The sequence below is a fragment of the Myxocyprinus asiaticus genome, chromosome 21, assembly GCF_019703515.2.
Source record: "Myxocyprinus asiaticus isolate MX2 ecotype Aquarium Trade chromosome 21, UBuf_Myxa_2, whole genome shotgun sequence".
Taxonomy (NCBI): Eukaryota; Metazoa; Chordata; class Actinopteri; order Cypriniformes; family Catostomidae; genus Myxocyprinus; species Myxocyprinus asiaticus.
Genome location: NC_059364.1, coordinates 23065211 through 23083772, shown reverse-complemented (window position 1 = coordinate 23083772; position 18562 = coordinate 23065211). Strand labels below are relative to the sequence as shown.

Here is an 18562-nt window from a genome sequence, read left to right as displayed (position 1 = left end):
GGTTACAGGTATAACAATGTTCTCATGGATAACAAGTACTTGTTTGAGAATTTACATTAATCGGCACTTAGATTGAGCTAAAAAATTGCTAAGAACAGCAGGTGCTCAAGGCCATAGTAAGTGTAATCTCTGTAACAACAACTTTTGGGTCAACACATTCCAGGATCTAACAAATAATGCATCTGTAACAAGTTTCCATAGGTAGACAGTGCTAAAAAGAACTTTGACATTTGTGTGTAGACAGGCAAGTAGGGTTGAGAGATGGGTAGTGGGATTGGGTCATGAACTAGGTCAGACTCGAACCTGGGTCCCCGTGACTGAACCACAGTGCGTTCTTGTGGAAGTTGTAACTGATTTAAATACAAGACCCTACAATGTGATCGCTGAGTATGATTAAATGGACCTCTAGTCTATTTTGATAAAGGGGACAAACACCATAAAAAATGACTGGTTGTATTCCTTTTATTTGTTACAAAAAAAATTAGGAATGGAACAATTGCAACATCCTGGTCAATTTGAGGCCATTCAACAGACAGCCATGGCTATATTCAAGTGGCATTAAGAGTATCTATTCTCATCAGGCACATACAGGCAAATCTGTTCTTTAGCGTTGTAAATGGTTTAGTTTCAATCAAGATTTACTAGATACCACAGACTTAAGAGGTTGCAAAGGTCACAGCATTTGACATTTGCCATCAACCCCTAATACTGAATGCTATGACACCAACCAGCATCCTCCCACATGGTGCAAATTAAGAGTTTGACTCATGCATAAAAATGCATATCAGGACCATGCAGCAAAAAACATGGAAAGCTTTGGGGAAAAGTCTATATACTGTTCCAACAGTACATTACCTACCAAACTGCCTATTTCCTGAATTACTCTCCAGCATGGCAAGTTTAACCACATCCATTTGTGGATAATTGTCCCTTTCAGCATTTACATTAGATCCTTTTTTGTCACAGCACATAATTAAAAAGTCATAATATAAAAATAAAAATGCAAGGTATGGCTCTGTCAATTAGTTGCAAAAATAAAATACTAAGTCATGCTTTACTCCTGGCATGTCTTCTCAATGTTGCATTTATGAGAAGAAAAGACACTTTCTGTGCAAGAGAAGATAATCTGTAGTAAATCTAGTTTCCTAAAGGAATTGATCATTATTCACATATATATATACATAGTTAATGTCCAAAAAGTCCTTGCAAATTTCAGAATGTTGATCAAAGTCTTAATGATGTAAACGGTTTACATAGTACCAAATCAGTACCATTCTCCCAGCCGATTAATTCTTCTTGCTGTCACAGAGTCTTCTTTAATCCATGGATTATTTTCGATTTAACAAGGAATGAACAATTGAAATAATCTGGACATGTCTCAACAACAGACCCATGTCATCACTGCAGTCATTTACAAAAAAATGAGCTCCCTGCTGTGCACTGTTGAGAGTGTACAGAAAGAATATCTGATTGTGTACTTGATTCATTCTGTTGGTTTACTCTGAGTTTTGAAGGCCTGCTTTCGAAGGTGAGTCTCAATCTCCTCCCTAAACACAAGCATGCCCAGATGAGAGTGTGACGCCTCATTCATGGCTTTGGATTGGATGCACATGCGGTATTGTTCTGGAGTCAGCTCGTCAGCACACAGCTTCTCGTGCCAAAGGTGGAACAGGCCTGACACAGGCGTGCGTATCACAATCTGGTCACTCCGTAGGTACTTCCTGTACAAGTGGACATCTTCTACACCCCAACCTTTCACTTCCAGGTCAAATCCTCCTAAAATAGACAAATTGCCATTTCATTAATACAAAACAAGCAATACAGCCTGTCTTATATGAGAAAGAAGTACACTTTCTATTCTACTTTAAACCTATAAACTTACCAATGCTGAGGAAATCTGAACGATACTGACAAGTCATTCCAAATCCAAAATCCCTCCAAAATCCTGCATCTTTTTTATGAATCTATAAACAGCATAACATTTTATGATTCCCATTTGTATAATATATTAATTATATTGTATAAATGATATTAAAAAAGCTACAAATTAAAATATTGATGTTACATACCAGCTGATGTTCAATAGGGGGTGGCAAGTCAAGATTTCCGTAAACTATGGCTGGATTATACAAACTAAATACCACAGGATAGAAAACTCGCTTTCCTTCAAGGGAGAGTGAAGAAAAAAAATATATATATTTAGTCATACACTAAGCAACATTAAAAAAATAAATAATAAATAACAGTATTAACATTGTGTTTGTAAGAGGAAAAGTTGTGATGATTATGGTGGAGACTTTGATTTTGTTCGAGACTTGTGTTTTGGATTTTGTTCTGTCAAACATACATCATGATATGCACATAAAGGGTACTCAAACAAAAGAGTACAAGATGTAAGAAATATGAATGTATTATCTAGTAATGGGTCCATGAACTTTCAGTTGGAATGCTTGTTGAGATTACATACCTGGAGCTGTATTGAGTCGACAGGTAGCAAGGAATTCAAGTGTGAAGTAGATGTCGACATCACAGAAGAACATCAAGACATCACCGCCTTTCTCCCAGGCATGAGCTCCAATGTCCAGACCACGGCCACGGGAAAAATCCTCATCCACAGGGATCAGGGTGTAGTTACTGAAGTTTTCCTCACTGGAAAATTATCAGAGTAAATTGCAACAAATTACTGCAAAAGAAACAAATGGATTTTTGGCAATGATACGGTGTAATAAGATAGCAACACTGCCCTTGATCTTTAAGGGATTGTTCACCCAAAAATGAAAATGCTCTCATCATTTACTTACCCTCATGCCATCCCAGATGCGTGACTTACTTTCTTCTGCTGAACACAAATTAAGACTTCTAGAAGAATATCTCAGCTCTGTAGATCCATACAATTCTATTGAGTGGTGATCAGGCCTTTGAAGCACCAAAAAGGAGATAAAGTCAGCATAAAAGTAATCCATATGACTCAAGTGGTTTAATCAATGTCTTCTGAAGTGATGCAATTGGTTTTGGGTGAGAACAGACCAAAATATAACTTCTTTTTCACTATAAAACTTGACATCAGCAGTCACTATATACACTTCCTATAGCGCCATCAAGAGCTCTGCACATGCATCAAGCACTAGGAAGAGTAATCGAGCTTGAAATCATGATCATGCCTAGAGACTGCAATGCCAAGATGTACAGTGAGAAAGGAGTTACCTTTTGGTCTGTTCTCACCCAAAACCAACTGGATTGCTTCAGAAAACATTGATTAAACCACTGGAGCCTGAAGCCCCATTCACTTCTGGTGACGAGCTGCCGCGGCCATTGTTGACAGAGATCACTGTAGAGAGCGATATGACAAGTTGAGAAAATTTCAACTTTATGCAAATGACAAGTGACATTCGTGAGTGACTACCAAAGAGAGTGAAGACAGCGGAGCTCACGTCATCCATCTCCTGACAGATTGTAGACTACTGCAGGCAAGACGGATATGTTTCAGCATCGTGAGGGATTTTTACTGTTCTATATCATTTGTTTGTAACCACATGCATGGATATAATAAAACACTGATGCGTGGAAAAGCGTGTCAGAAACAGTCTGCATTCCGAGTGAGTTTGATTCATTCATTAATGGTAGATTGACCGTCTTGTTAATGATTTAATGCACTGAACACTAATGCACACTTTAGAAAACACTACACTGCAGAATGTACATTTTTAGAGACAAGAGACCTGATTCCTTGTCAAATTGTAATGATATCTTAATTTTACTGGTATTATGTCTCATCCGTGTTCAAATTTTCAAAAGCTATGGCCAAACGTGCAGTCCTCGAATAACGTTACAGTGACAAACAGTAGGAATGCCCACTAGCGACACAGATCGCAGACTCTAGGGACACCAAGCGACAAAGTCGCTGGCAGTGTGAACGGGGCTTGAGGAATTACTTTTATGCTGACTTCATCTCCTTTTTGAAGCTTCAAAGTTCTGGCCACCACTCACTTGCACTGAATGGACCTGTACAGAGCTGAGATATTCTTCTAAAAATCTTCATTTGGGGGATGGCATGAGGGTGAGTAAATGATGAGAGCATTTTAATTTTTGGATGAACTATCCCTTTAACCTATCTACATAAACTGATTCCAAAGCAATACTTTCTAACATTAAAACAATTTAGGCATTTTTCTTGCTGGTCACTGCAATTACCATTTTAATTCAGAACATGTCTACTAACCAACTAAGATGGGTGAACAGAAAAAAACATTTCCTTGGGTTTTCTCCATTCAGGAGGTTGGCAGACCGAAGATATTTTAGTTACGCATTGTGCATGCAACATAAAATATTTGCCAAGCTCAAACCTGGACATTTTCTGCAGAGACGCCTTCACCTCCTGCAAGCCCTCCTGCCCAAAATACACCACTGTGAGATGTACCCGTTTGTCCTGTTGTATACAAACCTCCCTGCAGACAGAAAACACAGTCATTTCTGTGCACAGTTTTCCAGCACTCTTTGTTCCAAAAGGGAAATTTTACTGGAAAACATTTCCTTTTGAAACTACGTAAAATCTGGCTCTGTGTTGCTGTTTCCACATCTTTATAAGTTCAACCACATGTTTTGCAGCATGCTCAAGTACATGGACACACACACATTTCCAGACTTGATCCATGAATGTCAGTCTTACATTATTTTTTTTTCCTAGCATGAGTGTAATATTTTACAATGTGTACTTCACATAGGCTACTTCCCAAAAGGTGTGGCACTGAACTTTTAAGAGTGACCTTCTCACCTGAAGTTGTTTAAGAATTGAACAAAAGCTTCTGTTCGGCCTGACAGTGGCACTATGATGTTAATGACATTGCTGGCAGTGTCTACAGAGGTACTTCTCACTTTCATCAGGGGCCCGAATGGACGGAAGAGGGTGACGTGATGGTATTCGTGGGAATTCTCTTTAGCAAAATAGAGCTCATACAGTGAACCTTTGTCCCTCTCTGTTCTGTACAGTCCTGCCAAGAATAGCAAGTACACAAGTGAGCAAAGAGAGTAACTCTAGTGCTGTGCAAAGTTTATCAAAGTTTACAACCATTTTTTTTATTCTCAAATACAAACTAGGGATGTGCGAGACTAGTCGACTAAACGGTTCTGATGCTGCTAGTGAACACTGGAATTACTAGTCGGTTAATATTTCCCCCCATTAAACTGATAATAATTTGTACACATTTATATTTGGCTTTATATTTGTACAGAGGCTGCACTTAAATTACTGTCATATTAATGTTACATATTTTAAATAGAATTAATAATACAAATATTATTTAAAAAAAAAAAAGAGGATATCTGGAGCAGATATAAAGTTTAATTTCACCTCAGGCTGCGCGTGCTTCTTCCCTCTCTCACTCGCGGCGCGCGCAGGAAAATGTCCTCTCACTAGACAAGCAAACTCAGCAAAGTAGTTATAAAATCACTTCGGTGGTGCGGGAATCGACTTTCCAAACGTTTGAAAGTCCCTATGGATGTTTTCACATTTGTGTCTTCTTTAAACCTGTGCATGCTTGTACGTTATTTTTCCACTGAGAGGGCTTTTTCAAGTGCAGGACAATCGCCTCAGGTGAGTCAAGTCCCGTCTTTCACTGGACCATGTCGATGGGTTAATTTTACTCATCAAAAAATGTATGCTTTTGAGTAAGTAGCCTAGAAAATAACTGTTTTAGACTAGGTATGCCATTTTTTTAATCTGCTAATTAAGAAGGCCATTTTCAACAATATGCCGACTGCTTAACAGGTTAAACTCTCTTTTATTCTGTGTGCACGTCATGTTTAGAATACATTAGGTTTATTGTAGGCTACATCACAGGCCTATTTTTTCTATCCTATAGCTACATTTTATTTTATTTTTTACATCGTAACTGTTATTGGTTGACGTTCTTTACCGAGCAGCTGTCATATTAGATCAATGGCTAATGCACGACTGCACGTCGTGAAATACGCGTGACTTTTCAGCGCAGTTTTTTCTCTCTTATAGATTTGGCTTAGTCTACCTGTTAATTATTTTCAACAATGTCCTGACTGTTTTAATATGTTAAGTAACGTTTACTTGGTGATTTCCGTTTAGAACAGGCTTTTAGGGTTGCTCCATTGATCCTGCACTATTCATTCAATTGTTTTCAATAAATATGTCTATTAAATATTCGCTGACTTCGATTCAGTGAATGTGTGTCATGTTCTATATTTAATGTACAATGATCATAATTCAAGGCGAGCAAGTCGCAGATAAATGCCCCTTTTCAGTGGAATTTAGCATCGGATTTGGAATAGATTAAGTATTTTAAATGGGTGCATAAATTTTTTTTTTTTTTTTTTTTTTTTTACTGTTTTCTGAAGGTTGGTTTCTCTTTAGACTAGTCGACTAGTCGGTTACAAAACTTCCGTTTAAACGACAGTCAGATTAGTCGTAGCGCACATCCTTATTACAAACAGGCACTGTTTAGTACACGCAAATCCCTGACCGCAGAGAAATGATTTTGAATTGTCGCGTGTATGTGAACAGTCCATGGCCAACTTTAAGGAATGTGCCGGGTTCAATACAAGTTAAACTCAATCGGCAGCATTTGTGGCATACCGTTGATTGCCACAAAAATTTATTGAAATATCTCACATTTATACTTAAAAAAAAAAAAAAAAAAAAAAACTAAAATCGTAGGTACAGAAAGGCACTTGCAATAGAAGTGAATGAACATTTAAATATACACCGTTTCAAAGGTATAGCCACAAGACTTAAACATTATACAAAGTTAAGATGATTTACCAACATCATAGTGTTCACCAGATCACAGGGTTAATCACAGTTACACCGTCATGACAACAAAGTTGTAATATTAGATATAACTTTTCACAGATAAGGTTAGTAAGTGATTTCATCAAATTAAAGGAATAGTTCACCCAAAAATGAAAATTCTCTCATAATTTACTCACCTTCATGCCATCCCAGACATGTACGACTTTCTTTCTTCTGCTGAACACAAACAAAGATTTTTAGGAGAATATCTCAGCTCTGTAGGTCCGTACAATGCAAGTAAATGGTGGCAGGAATTTTGCAGCTCCAAAAATCACATAAAGGCGACATTAAAGATATGCATACGACTCCAGTGGATCAATTAATGTCTTCTGAAGTGATATGATAGTATGGGTGAGAGATCAATATTTAAGTCCTTTTTTACTATTAATTGTCCTCCATGCCCAGTAGGTGGCGATATGCACAAAGAATGTGAATCCCCAAAAACAAGACAAATATTAAAGTAAAAGTAGAGATTTATAGTTTAAAAAAAAAAAAAAAAAGGACTTAAATATTTATCTGTTTCTCACTCACACCAATCATATAACTTCAGAAGATAAGGATTTAACCACTGGAGTCATGGATTACTTTTATGCTGTCTTATATATATATATATATATATATATATTTATTTATTTTTTATTTTTTGCTTCAAAGGTCTGGTCACCATTCACTTGCATTGTATGGGCCTACAGAAATGAGATATTCTTCTAAAAATCTTCATTTATGTTCAGCAGAAGAAAAAGTCACACACCTCTGGGATGGCATGAGGGTGAGTAAATGAGAGAATTTTAATTTTGGGGTAAATATCCCTTTAAAACCATGTCAACATGTATAATATTTACATCATGTGGCTATACTTTTGAAACTGTGTATTTAAATGTTTAAGGACTTGCCCCATTCACTTCCATTTTGAGTTTAAATAAACAAGAAACGATTCGAATATTTGTTTGTGGTAACAAACTTTATGCCATAAATGCTGTCGATGCCATTTGTTTTTAACCCATTCCTTTGATACTGATTTAAGAGTTCTGCTAACTTCAACTGAACACCTCTTACCTTCAAAAAAGTGGCTTTCTGTGAACGCTTGTCTCACCATGGGGATGTTATCCTTGTGTCCATCATCTTCCTCTGGGTTATTAATAATATCCAAACCTGCTTCTATAACCTCCACCAGCTCATCCCTCCGGTCCTTCCGTACAGGCTTCTCCTCGGGATGGCGTGTCAAGCCCATCTCAAGCTGGTAGACCTTCGAGGTGGTGAAGCTCTCAAAGGGAACCAGTGCATACTCACTCGGCAGCCTTGCCCCGGTATTCACCTCCGCCTTATCAATTTGTGAGTGCAGGTACTCCAACAGGTCATGGGGCTCCTGATCCCTGCCATCAATCAGGCTCTGTGGCCCCGGAGCCGCCTCCTTTTCTTGAAGAACCCTAAGTTTTTCGCTCATCTCCTGAAGTTCTTGTTTGAGCTGTGCAATTTGCCTTTTGAGACTGGCTGCTCGGGTAAGATGCCGCTCTTCCTGCTCCTGCAGGAGGGTTTGGTAGTACTCCTTTCCATAAGGCTCTACTCCCAGGCCTGGCAGCACCTGACTCACATCTGCAGGCGGGGTGCACTCCAGCAGGTAAGCAAAAAGTAGCAGAACCAAGATCAAGAATATACCCAGGAGTAGCCAGCGTGCCCGCCCCTGCAGAGGAAGCCCCCGTCTGGGCATGTCTGAGAGGCAGGGTGCTTATTACCAGCCAGACTTTTGCATTCCCACCTGGTCAATATCTAACCTTAAGGAGGGATGAAGTCAATCACAATAATCCATTCCCAAGTGAAGTGGAGACAGTCTGAGAGTGCATAAGTGTCACATTTCTCTAATGGTCATTCTCTTCTCACATTACAGCATTTCAGTGGGCTCAAATTCAAGGAATGTGTAAATATGCATCCTGCTTGCACCATATTGCTCCTTTCAAGAGAAATAACTAATCTAAAAAGAGATGTCAAAATTCATCAACAACATAAAAGTCAAGTAACTGTTCTGATGAGATATTTGCTCTTCAGTATATTTATTTCGTCAAAACACAAACTGACAAATCTTGAAATAGTACTGTGGCCCGTATAGGAAGCAATCAAAACAAATATTAAAGGAATATTCCAGGTTCACTACAAGTTAAGCTCAATCGACAGCATTGTGGCATAATGTTAATGACCACAGAAATTAATTTCGACTCGTCCCTCCTTTTCTTTAAAAAAGCAAAAATGGAGGTTACAGTGAGGCACTTACAAAGGAAGTGAATGGGGCCAATTTTTGGAGAGTTTAAAGGCAGAAATGTGAAGCTTATAATTTTATAAAAGCATTTAGATGATTTCTTCTGTTAAAAGTTGTGCATTATTTGAGCTGTAAATTTTTTTAAATCACCATTTTAAGTTTAGATGGTTTGTTGACATTACATCGTCATGGCAACGGAGATACAAAATTGAATATAACTTTACAAAGAAAAGGTAAGTTAGTGATTTTATCACACTAAAATCATGTTAACATGCATATTGTTTATGTCTTGTGGCTATACTTTTGAAACAGTGAGTATTTTAACGTTTACAGATTGGATCCCATTCACTTTCATTATAAGTGCCTCACTGCAACCCAGATTTTTGCTTTTTTTTAAAGAAAAGGAGGGACAAGTCAAAATGTATTTTTGTACTAATCTACATAATGACACAAATGCTGTCGATTTAACTTAATTTGTATTGAACCCAGAATATTCCATTAAAATAACATAATAACTTTAAGAAGGAAAACAACTGTATACGTTAAAAACATGTACTTTTCCAGCAATGACGACTATACATATTAATTATTTACAAATAACAATTAAAAAATAAATATCAATTAGGCTTGTTAACATTTAAGTTGCTTACAAATAAAACCACAGTTTTTACTGCTAACAGAAGAACATACAGCTGACTGATCCCATAGCCTAGCTCGCTATACACTATAGGATTTTTACAGTCCTTTAAGAGTGTTACTTGTCAGACTGTACGATATGAACGCATTGAGATCGTAATGGCACACTGTGCGACATTGTCAGACTGCACGATACACATCAGTGGTCCCAATCGTCCCGATCAGTGAACGTGACCGTTAATATAATAATCTGTAACAATTAATAGTAGCGAAACGGCGAGATTTGCCCGGAGGAGCGTTTTTTTTTTTTTTTCTTTCTTTCTTTCTTTCTGAAAGTCAGGGCATCAGCATTTCGGTTTCTTCAATACCCCTCCATCACCTGTCAAATAGGCCTTTAATAAGACACCCTGTTCACAAATACACAAAATTACAGATGTTGAGAATGAACGCCAGTGCGAGAGGAAGCCTACAGTTATAATTAGCTAACACAAGCAATAAAAAGACTAGTGCGTTCACATTGGGGTAATAAAGGGGAGTACGTCTTTCTCCTCTTTTAGATTAGTAACCTATAGGCCAAAACTTTACAAACTTTTTATTATTATTATTATTATTTTTAAATAAAATTAGAGTGATGTGAATCTTAGTTTACAGACGTTTAAAATAAATTTATTAAAAGTAAAATAGTAATCAAAATAAAGTTGTAAAGAAGATGCATGATAAATGTAAAGAAAAAAACGTGTTAAGAAAATGCAATAATTTATTTTCGTTTTGTAAGCTCTGTATATATTTAATTCAGGGAATAATCCTTTCATACTGCTGAAGTGTTACACTTTTCTCCTAGTATTTTCTGCTTATTTCTTTATTAAAACTTTTTATATAAAATGAAAAGAAGAAAAACACTGAAAGAGCTTGAGCAGAGTGATAATTAATGGGCACAAATGTTGCTATGGTGGTGCAGACGCGGAGCAGGTTTCTTTCCAAGTGAACCGGGGTGCGAGAGAGGAGCGAAAGATCTCATCTGGCCGTCTTAACTCGCTAAATTTCGGACACTGCCAGAACTTGGTCGGAGGCTAAAAATCATCACAAAGACTATTAATCGACCGTCGGTGAACATGACACAATATACGTTGTAAAATTACCGATTTTGCCCTACGACGACAGAAATCCTTTAGGATTCCCGAAATTTGTCTCAGACGGCAGAATCGTGGCCAAAATCGTACAGTGTGCACCGGGCTTTAATTGTAAAAACATGACAAAATGTTCAAGCAAAATTTTAAATAACCTTCAGAAGAAATCACTCGAGGTTGAAGTCACTTTCTTGGATTAAAGCAAAATTAAAAGTGCGACAGTTACCTCAATAGTTGTGATTGTATGTGGTTCTCGGCAAACGTTTCCTTTATGTAGCCATTCATTAGAATCCCGAGCATAACAAATGTGAGAACCGAACGCCACGGGGCAATAAAAAAAGGAAGTGCCAAAAAAACGCAAGTTCCTTCCGCTGTGAGCCATAGCACTTCAAAATAAAAGTCTTTAAAGGTATCGGTCACTCAATAATTACATTTTTGTCATCATTTACTCACATGATGTGTGGCTCCAAACTTTTTTTTCCTTCTTTTTTTAAACAACATTCTTTCCACAATTTTCCATGTAATAAGCGAATCAGCACTAGGCTTGACAGTCCAAAATGACCAAAAAAACACAATACAACCAGGGCTCGAGTTGAGGGGGGATGCGAGGGTATACCAACCCCCTTGTTGCAAGAAATTCTCCTTGTAAAACCAAAAAAAATAAAAAAAAAATAAGTCAGTCTTATTAAAAGCTGAAATTCCTGAAAAAAGAAAGGTTCGCATGACTAGTGCAGAATAATCTTTTATTGTTACTTCTTAAAAAAAATAAGCAGTGAAACAATTGTTTTAAAATATGATTAAAAACACTTTTGTCCACCAAATCAATTCAGTGGGTGTAACCATCAGGGCATTATTTTGTTGTTTATGTTGATAATAAAAACCATAAAACCGACCGGACACCTTTAGACCCTCAAGACTGAGCATGAAGTTTTAAAAAACATCTGATATTTATTTTGACATGTATATGAAAAGACACATTTTTTTCATGTGGTGTAACCCTGAGAAATCTTCTTGATATTTTTGACTAAAAAAATATATATATATATATATAAAAATAATTATCTTGAAAAATGTGTTTGAAAACTTTTTGGAAATTAATGATTAAGTTGTTTAAACTCTCATGTATTCAAGGTGCAAAGAAAGTATTATAATACTTTTTACTTAATGGTTACACCACATGACAATTTTAAAGTTACATTTGTTTTATTATTTTCTTTGTAGAAAATGCTATAAAGGTTTTTCAAAAATGTATGAAACCAAATTGGACACAAATATTACATTTCTGAGAACTTGACACAAGTTTTAAACTAGATTTTTAAAAGATTTCTCATTATAACACCTTTTACAACCTTATTTGTCAATAACCCATAAGTATTAGACCCCCTTTGACTACACCACCCCCCTGTAAATTCTTTTTACAAATCGACCACTGCATACAATATTATAAAAGTGGTCTACAGGACTCGTGCATTATATTCTAAGTCTTCTGAAATAGCGATTATATGAGAAACAGACTGAAATTTGTTGTTATTGACTGAAAACATGCACTCCAGCTCGCTCTCCTCAGCACGTTCATGAGAATTCACGACAGAGGTAGTTGATTTGTGAATGAATCGTTCTTTTGAGTCAGATCTTTTCAGTGAATCAATTGATCCAGTTCACTCAGTGATTCAGTTGAAGCGCTTAATAGCTCACTGGCAGGGCCGGCCCATCCAACAGGCAATACAGGAGACCGCCTGGGGTGCCGACATATCTGACAGGGCCCCGCAAACACATGCAAAGCATATGAACAAATCATGGAATTTAAAACATTGATGACTTTTAATTTGATACTCTCCGCAATCCAATGGTTTCCAGAGCGCTTCTACGCTAGAGATTGTGCTACGCGCATGGACCTGATCATTTAACATACAAATCATAATGATGATGAAAATTAAAAACATCATATTACATATAAAATGAGCTCTGAATAATCACACTAATCTGCATAATTTATTAATAACGCAAATCTTTGTTGGGAACTAGAGCGCGGCTTCTTTTCACAGTATTATTAGACAGGAAGGAATTCAGACACTGCCGATATAAAGACTCAAAAAACACATAGAGTGAAAATATGAGCAATTAATCGGGAAAATAACCAAACCATCCTATCTGCAAAGATGTCAGCTCTCTAAGAGGTATGTGTTTATTCTTTACATTTGTTCACAAATATATTTCAAGGCATTGGGTTTATAGGCCCTATTTAAAATATGTAATTTTATTTATACATAATTATACATTATATATTATACATTGCTGCAGTTACCTTATTTTCCCTGATGTTTTAACTTTTATTCACTTTTGCACACATTCTGGACAACTTTTTGTTTTCATTGATTTTGTTGCTTTAAATAAACATTTGCACATAGTTATGTGGGTTGTTGAAATGAAATTTCAAGCATTGTCAGCAGTGTCCTGTATAATTAAATCTATCTAAAACTATTTGAAACAACATTTTCTTATTTTGTGTTACTTCAATGGGTAACACTTATGGTTGTATTTGTTAACATTAGTTAACTACATTAGTTAACATTAACTAACAATGAACAATACTTAATAATCTTATTTAATGTTAATTTCTACATATATACTTGCAGTTTCCATGACCTTATTTTAATTGAGACACTAGTTTATTTGTACTTCTAGAAAAAAAGCTGAAAGGTGATCAAAATAAGGCGATAAAATGACGACTTGTCACAGCACCTAAAATACACATATTCCTTTATGCATGCATGTACATTTTAACCTAACATCTTCATGTTGGGAAAAAAGCTGTTGGACATATGTTATTTGTCATCTACTGAGCTATATACAGTATAGTGTTTCTTTTTTAGTGGTTTCTATTAAAAAAGATCTGTTCATCCAATTTGCTGTGGTTCTATGGATGCATATTCATAATTTCTGCTCATTGGAATATCATTTGTGAATAACAACTAAAATGTTGATAATTTTCTTAAACAATTGCTATCGTATGAATTCAGAGGTGCTGGAATATACCTAATGAGTCGTTTGAACCACTTCTGATACTACTTTTACAATACCTTTTTTTTTTGGGGTCAATTTAGAGCTTGACCGCCTCAGTACTCATTCACTTCCATTGTATTGAAATGAATATTCCCAGGATATCCTTAACAATTCACTTTTTGGTATTCCACAAATTTTAAAAAGTCATAAGTGTTTGGAGCGGTATGAGTAAATGATTAAAAGAATATTTCACCCGAAATGAAAATTCTGTCATGTACAGAACTGTGCAAAATTCTTAAGCACATAAGATGTTTTACAAAAACATTTGTTTTAAGATGGTTATTTATGGGTGCATCTCAATCAGCTCCCTAGTTCAGTGTTAGGGCACTGATTAGGGAGTGATTTTAGGGCTGTCTCATTCGCAAAATCGTTCCAGTGCACCAAAACGTTCGCTCCCTAAAAATCCCACAATGCACCGTAAAAACCAGGGAGTATCGTTGCTCACTATGTTGCCTTACCGGAAACGTCGTCATGTCTTCTGAAGTCTCTCAAGTCGTTAGAAGATGAACACAAGTGTAAAACTATGAAGTCCAAGCCCTATTTTTTCTTAAAAGAGATGTAGTTTGTAATGTCTTTCATTCATAATTACCATGAAAGTGAAACAATCTTTTACATATTTGAGTTGTTAAAAGAAGGTTTAAAATGCACTCCAATATATTTTTATTTCTTAGTTATGCCAAGAACACTGTATGTTTGAATATCTTTAACGAAAATGAACAATAGTGTCTATTTATTCAGCGATGGTGCTGAGACAGAAGCAATTGGGAAAGCCTAAATAAATAGAAGAACTGTGGCAAATTCTCAAAGAAGCTTGTAACTTCCTAACTAACCAAGAAAAACTGTCCAGGTGTACCTAGAATAATTGGTGCTGTTTTGAAGGCAAAGGTGCTCACACCAAATATTGATTTAGCTTTTTTTATTTTTTTTTTATGTTTACTGGACTTTGTATGAAGTTAATTGATAAATGAAAACTATTTATGGCAGTGTTTTTGAAGACATCCTCACTAAGTGCCTAAAACTTTTGCACAGTTTTGTATTTAATACTTAGATATACTGTATTTATGAACTTAACCAACACAACTCATAACAGCTTCATATTGAATTTACTTTAAAAGTTACTTAACTTAGGTCCATTTTACATTTACAGAGAATACATTGGGCTTGATGTTCATATCACAACAGTGGTGTCATTTTGGGTGGTTTAATATAGGGGCTCTGGTATGTTTTATGTGTCTCTGTGTGTGGACTCTCTATCTGGACAAATTTTGAGAATAGAAAATGTCATGGAATACATGACTCAAACCGTTTTTGATGGACGCTATAATGGATGAAAATGTACTGTATTATCAGGTTTGAATTTATATGTGGAAATAATGATCTTGACTTTTAATTCCTTATTGATCTTTCTTAAAGTATGAGAATAAAATAGCATTATACACACAAACACGTGTATACACTTGGACATCTAACAGTTTTATTGATTGTGACATAATGTTTTAACAACATATAATGAGGAATCACACTCAGCTGTATGTATTGTCATTACTGTTGCACAAATAATGTGTTTACAAGGAATGGAAGTTGAATCACCTTATTACATTAAATTAAAGACATTCTGTTATGGCAATATTCATATCTTGTGGTCACCGCAGAGTCAATATTTATTAAAAAAAAAAATAAGTACATTTTCAAACAAATGTTTCAATTTTTTCACAATCATTGGCAAACATCTACAGTAGGTGATGGTAAAGAAGCTCCCTTTAATTCCTGGACTAGGACCAAAATCTCTCGGTCATGCATTTGTAACTGGTGATCTACTGTATAACAGAAGCGGCACAGGCACTTAAACATGGACATTGAACTGTACAGAGTCATGCAATGATACAACACGGCCGACAGGCTCTTGTGGTAACAATTACCTATGAGCTGCTTGAAGCGTGCTCTGTGCAATTCCAGCCAATTTGAAATCTATTACCACCCCTCCTGTGATCTACACAAAAGGCTTTACAGCAGAAATAAAAGGGAACTGACTTTAACATCATGTAAGATATATACAGTATTATATAAATATACACATCTTCCCCCATGTCTTTTCCACCACTGATTTTTGGTTTGCATTTTTAACTATCAAGCGTGTCCAAAATTTTTGCAGGAGAATGCAAAGCCATCCAGTTTGCATAAACACTATCATTGGCATATCTTGTAAAGACAGGGTTAGTGGCATCAAGTCTGTTGAGTTGTACCGGGCTCTTCTCTGGCCAGTTCGGGTATGACATGCCTAAAAATGAGAACATATCATTTTTTCTGCATTGAGGAAGCATGAAGTAGAGTCCAGACAGTAAGGCTCTCAAACAAAACTCAGCTTGTTGCATGTTTTGAACACAGGTCAGTAAAATTGATGAGCTAACATGTGATAGAAACATGAACATTCTTTGGTCCTGATATTTTCATGGAGTACATTATAGTGTCATTCATGTCAATAACCCACTGTGGTGACATCATAGGGTGGCCTGACATCCCGTTTTTTCCGGGACAGTCCCGTATTTAAGCACTTTTTCTAGTGTCTCGACTTATTCAGAAAAATCGCATTTTGTCCCGTATTTCCCCTCTCCTAAAATTTCTCTATCACCTATGTGACTTTCTCAGTCACGTGAGTATTCTAATCAAAGGTAGCCAAGGATATAGCTTGTAAAACCAATAAAATCACACCGTGTTATTTGAAGTACATGATTAGATTAAACTATCCAAAATTGGAGCCGCTCATTGGAGAACACAGAAAAACTTGAGTGGGCCCTACTGTGAGACATCCCAGAATGGAAAGACATTCAGAGCAGCCTCGAACACTTCTACTCCAGAACCCCCGCTCTCAGTTTGATTGACGAAACCATGCTCTTTGATGAGTGGGCTTGCGCAAAAAACATTGTCACTTGTCGCATCACTAAGTGGAACATGAATAAGACGGCCTTGTCTGAGAGATGGACAGACGTTTTTCCTGAGCTGGAGAGCAAGACCATCAACTTCGGAGTCTTAGCCAAGATCGTGGAGTTTGTTTTATGCCTGCCTGGGACATCTGCATCTGTGGAGCGTGTGTTCTCATATTAATGAATGCAGCATGGACACCGGATAAATCTCGACTCAGTGTAACAGTCATGAAGGCAATGCTTTTCAAACATCTTCTGCTCTGCATTTTATGATAAACTCTTGAAAGTCAAGCGCACACGGAGCAAAATTGCTGCCAGCGAAAAGTACAAGGTAACAACAATTACAGATGTGGATCCACCCTCTACTTCGTATTGATCTGCGCCTAGGTTAGGATACATACATTTCCACAAGCAGGAATCTGGTCACCCTATGACATCATCTATTCTATGATGCCATCATGACATCAGTACTGTGGCTACTGTCATCTTTGGCATTTTATGTACATGTTTTTAAATAAAACAGAAGAAAATCTGTGCTCTCCTAAAAAGTTTTTCTACTCTCATTAACAATAGACATTAAGAAGTCTATGCATGGCAACTGCATTTCTGCTGCCCATTTATTGCTTAGTAATTCTACAATTAAAACCCTTTGCAGTTTTGCACAATCTGGGGGAAGGCTAACAAAGTCTTGCATATGTATGTTTATTTGGAATTGTTTCATTCAAAAGCCTTACTGCTTCTTTTTTCAGCACTGATTCCATCATTCATTTTCTGTAATATGACCAGGATATTACAGATAGAGTACATCCAGAGCACACAGGACCTGTTTCAAATGTAAACCTAACCTAATGCGCTGCAAACCATGTAGAAAATCCACAAATAATGCATCTTAAAATTTATTTTTTTCATTGAACAAAATACATATTAATGTATTTAAAAAGTGAGTTTGTTTTTTATCAGTGGTAATACTTGGACAACATACCTTTGAAATAAATGTTTAAAAATGTTAAATAGAAGAGTACATCGGAAGCAGGTCCAAACTAAGCATCTGATCCCTAAATCCAAACACTACAGCACTAACTCAATCATCTATAAAACACAAGCAGTATTCAAAGATCACTGGCTACCATGCCATTAGCACAATCATAGCACTTCTTATGGAAGCCATAAACATCAACTGATTTTGTTCCCTGTATTAGAATCGAGTAAATGCATGGGAAATTCTACCATAGAGCTTGTTTTCAATCCAAGTGGAGGGGAGGGTTCGAGGGAGAGGGGCGTTACTACAGTCCACTAAGGGTGTGTCCTCTTCAGAGAGGGAGTCGTCATATAGCAGGGCATCTGCCGGTGTGGAGGCCGCAAGGTCCAGATAGTCCTGATGAAGGGAAAGCAAAGTTATGAAAATGAGAGTATATGTACCATAACTATGTTCAGTGTCATACCTCATGTTTCATGTGAAACATTTAAATGTTTGTTAAGCAAAATGTCAAAAACAGGAAAGGGCAGATTTAAATCATAATGGTATTTTCACTAGTCAAAATTCTTTTTTTGGGGGGGTCCAAAATACTACTTTAATACATGTTCTTATATCAGACTTAGAATCCTTAGATACAATGAAATATCTATGCAGAGAGTACATTGAAAAAATTTTTTTTTTGTGATGAAGTAAATATAGCTGAAAAGATTAAAGGGATAGTTCACCCAAAAATGAAAATTCCCTCACAATCCACCCACCCTCATGACTTTC

General features: G+C 36.5%; 2 protein-coding genes across 4 annotated transcripts in view; both read right to left on the bottom strand.

Annotated features, from left to right (window-relative positions):
* Positions 1 to 115: 115 nt before the first annotated feature.
* LOC127412054 (chondroitin sulfate N-acetylgalactosaminyltransferase 2-like) lies at positions 116 to 11164 on the bottom strand. Its single transcript, XM_051648089.1, has 8 exons — positions 11058 to 11164; positions 7874 to 8786; positions 4772 to 4988; positions 4344 to 4445; positions 2468 to 2649; positions 2070 to 2164; positions 1883 to 1964; positions 116 to 1776 (listed from the first exon to the last, which is right to left on the bottom strand). The coding sequence occupies exons 2-8, from the start codon at positions 8523 to 8525 to the stop codon at positions 1484 to 1486; spliced, it is 1623 nt and encodes a 540-aa protein (XP_051504049.1). The 5' UTR covers positions 8526 to 8786; positions 11058 to 11164; the 3' UTR covers positions 116 to 1483.
* A 4192-nt stretch (positions 11165 to 15356) lies between these two features.
* Positions 15357 to 18562, bottom strand: part of LOC127412272 (proto-oncogene tyrosine-protein kinase receptor Ret-like) — a 48803-nt gene continuing 45597 nt past the window's right edge. For all 3 annotated transcript variants that reach the window (XM_051648505.1, XM_051648503.1, XM_051648504.1), the window contains exons 19-20: positions 18043 to 18190; positions 15357 to 16172 (exon numbers count right to left, since the gene is read on the bottom strand). In XM_051648505.1, coding sequence (XP_051504465.1) covers positions 16015 to 16172; positions 18043 to 18190 — 306 coding nt within the window. In that variant the 3' untranslated portion in view covers positions 15357 to 16014. The remainder of the gene's footprint in view (positions 16173 to 18042; positions 18191 to 18562) is intronic.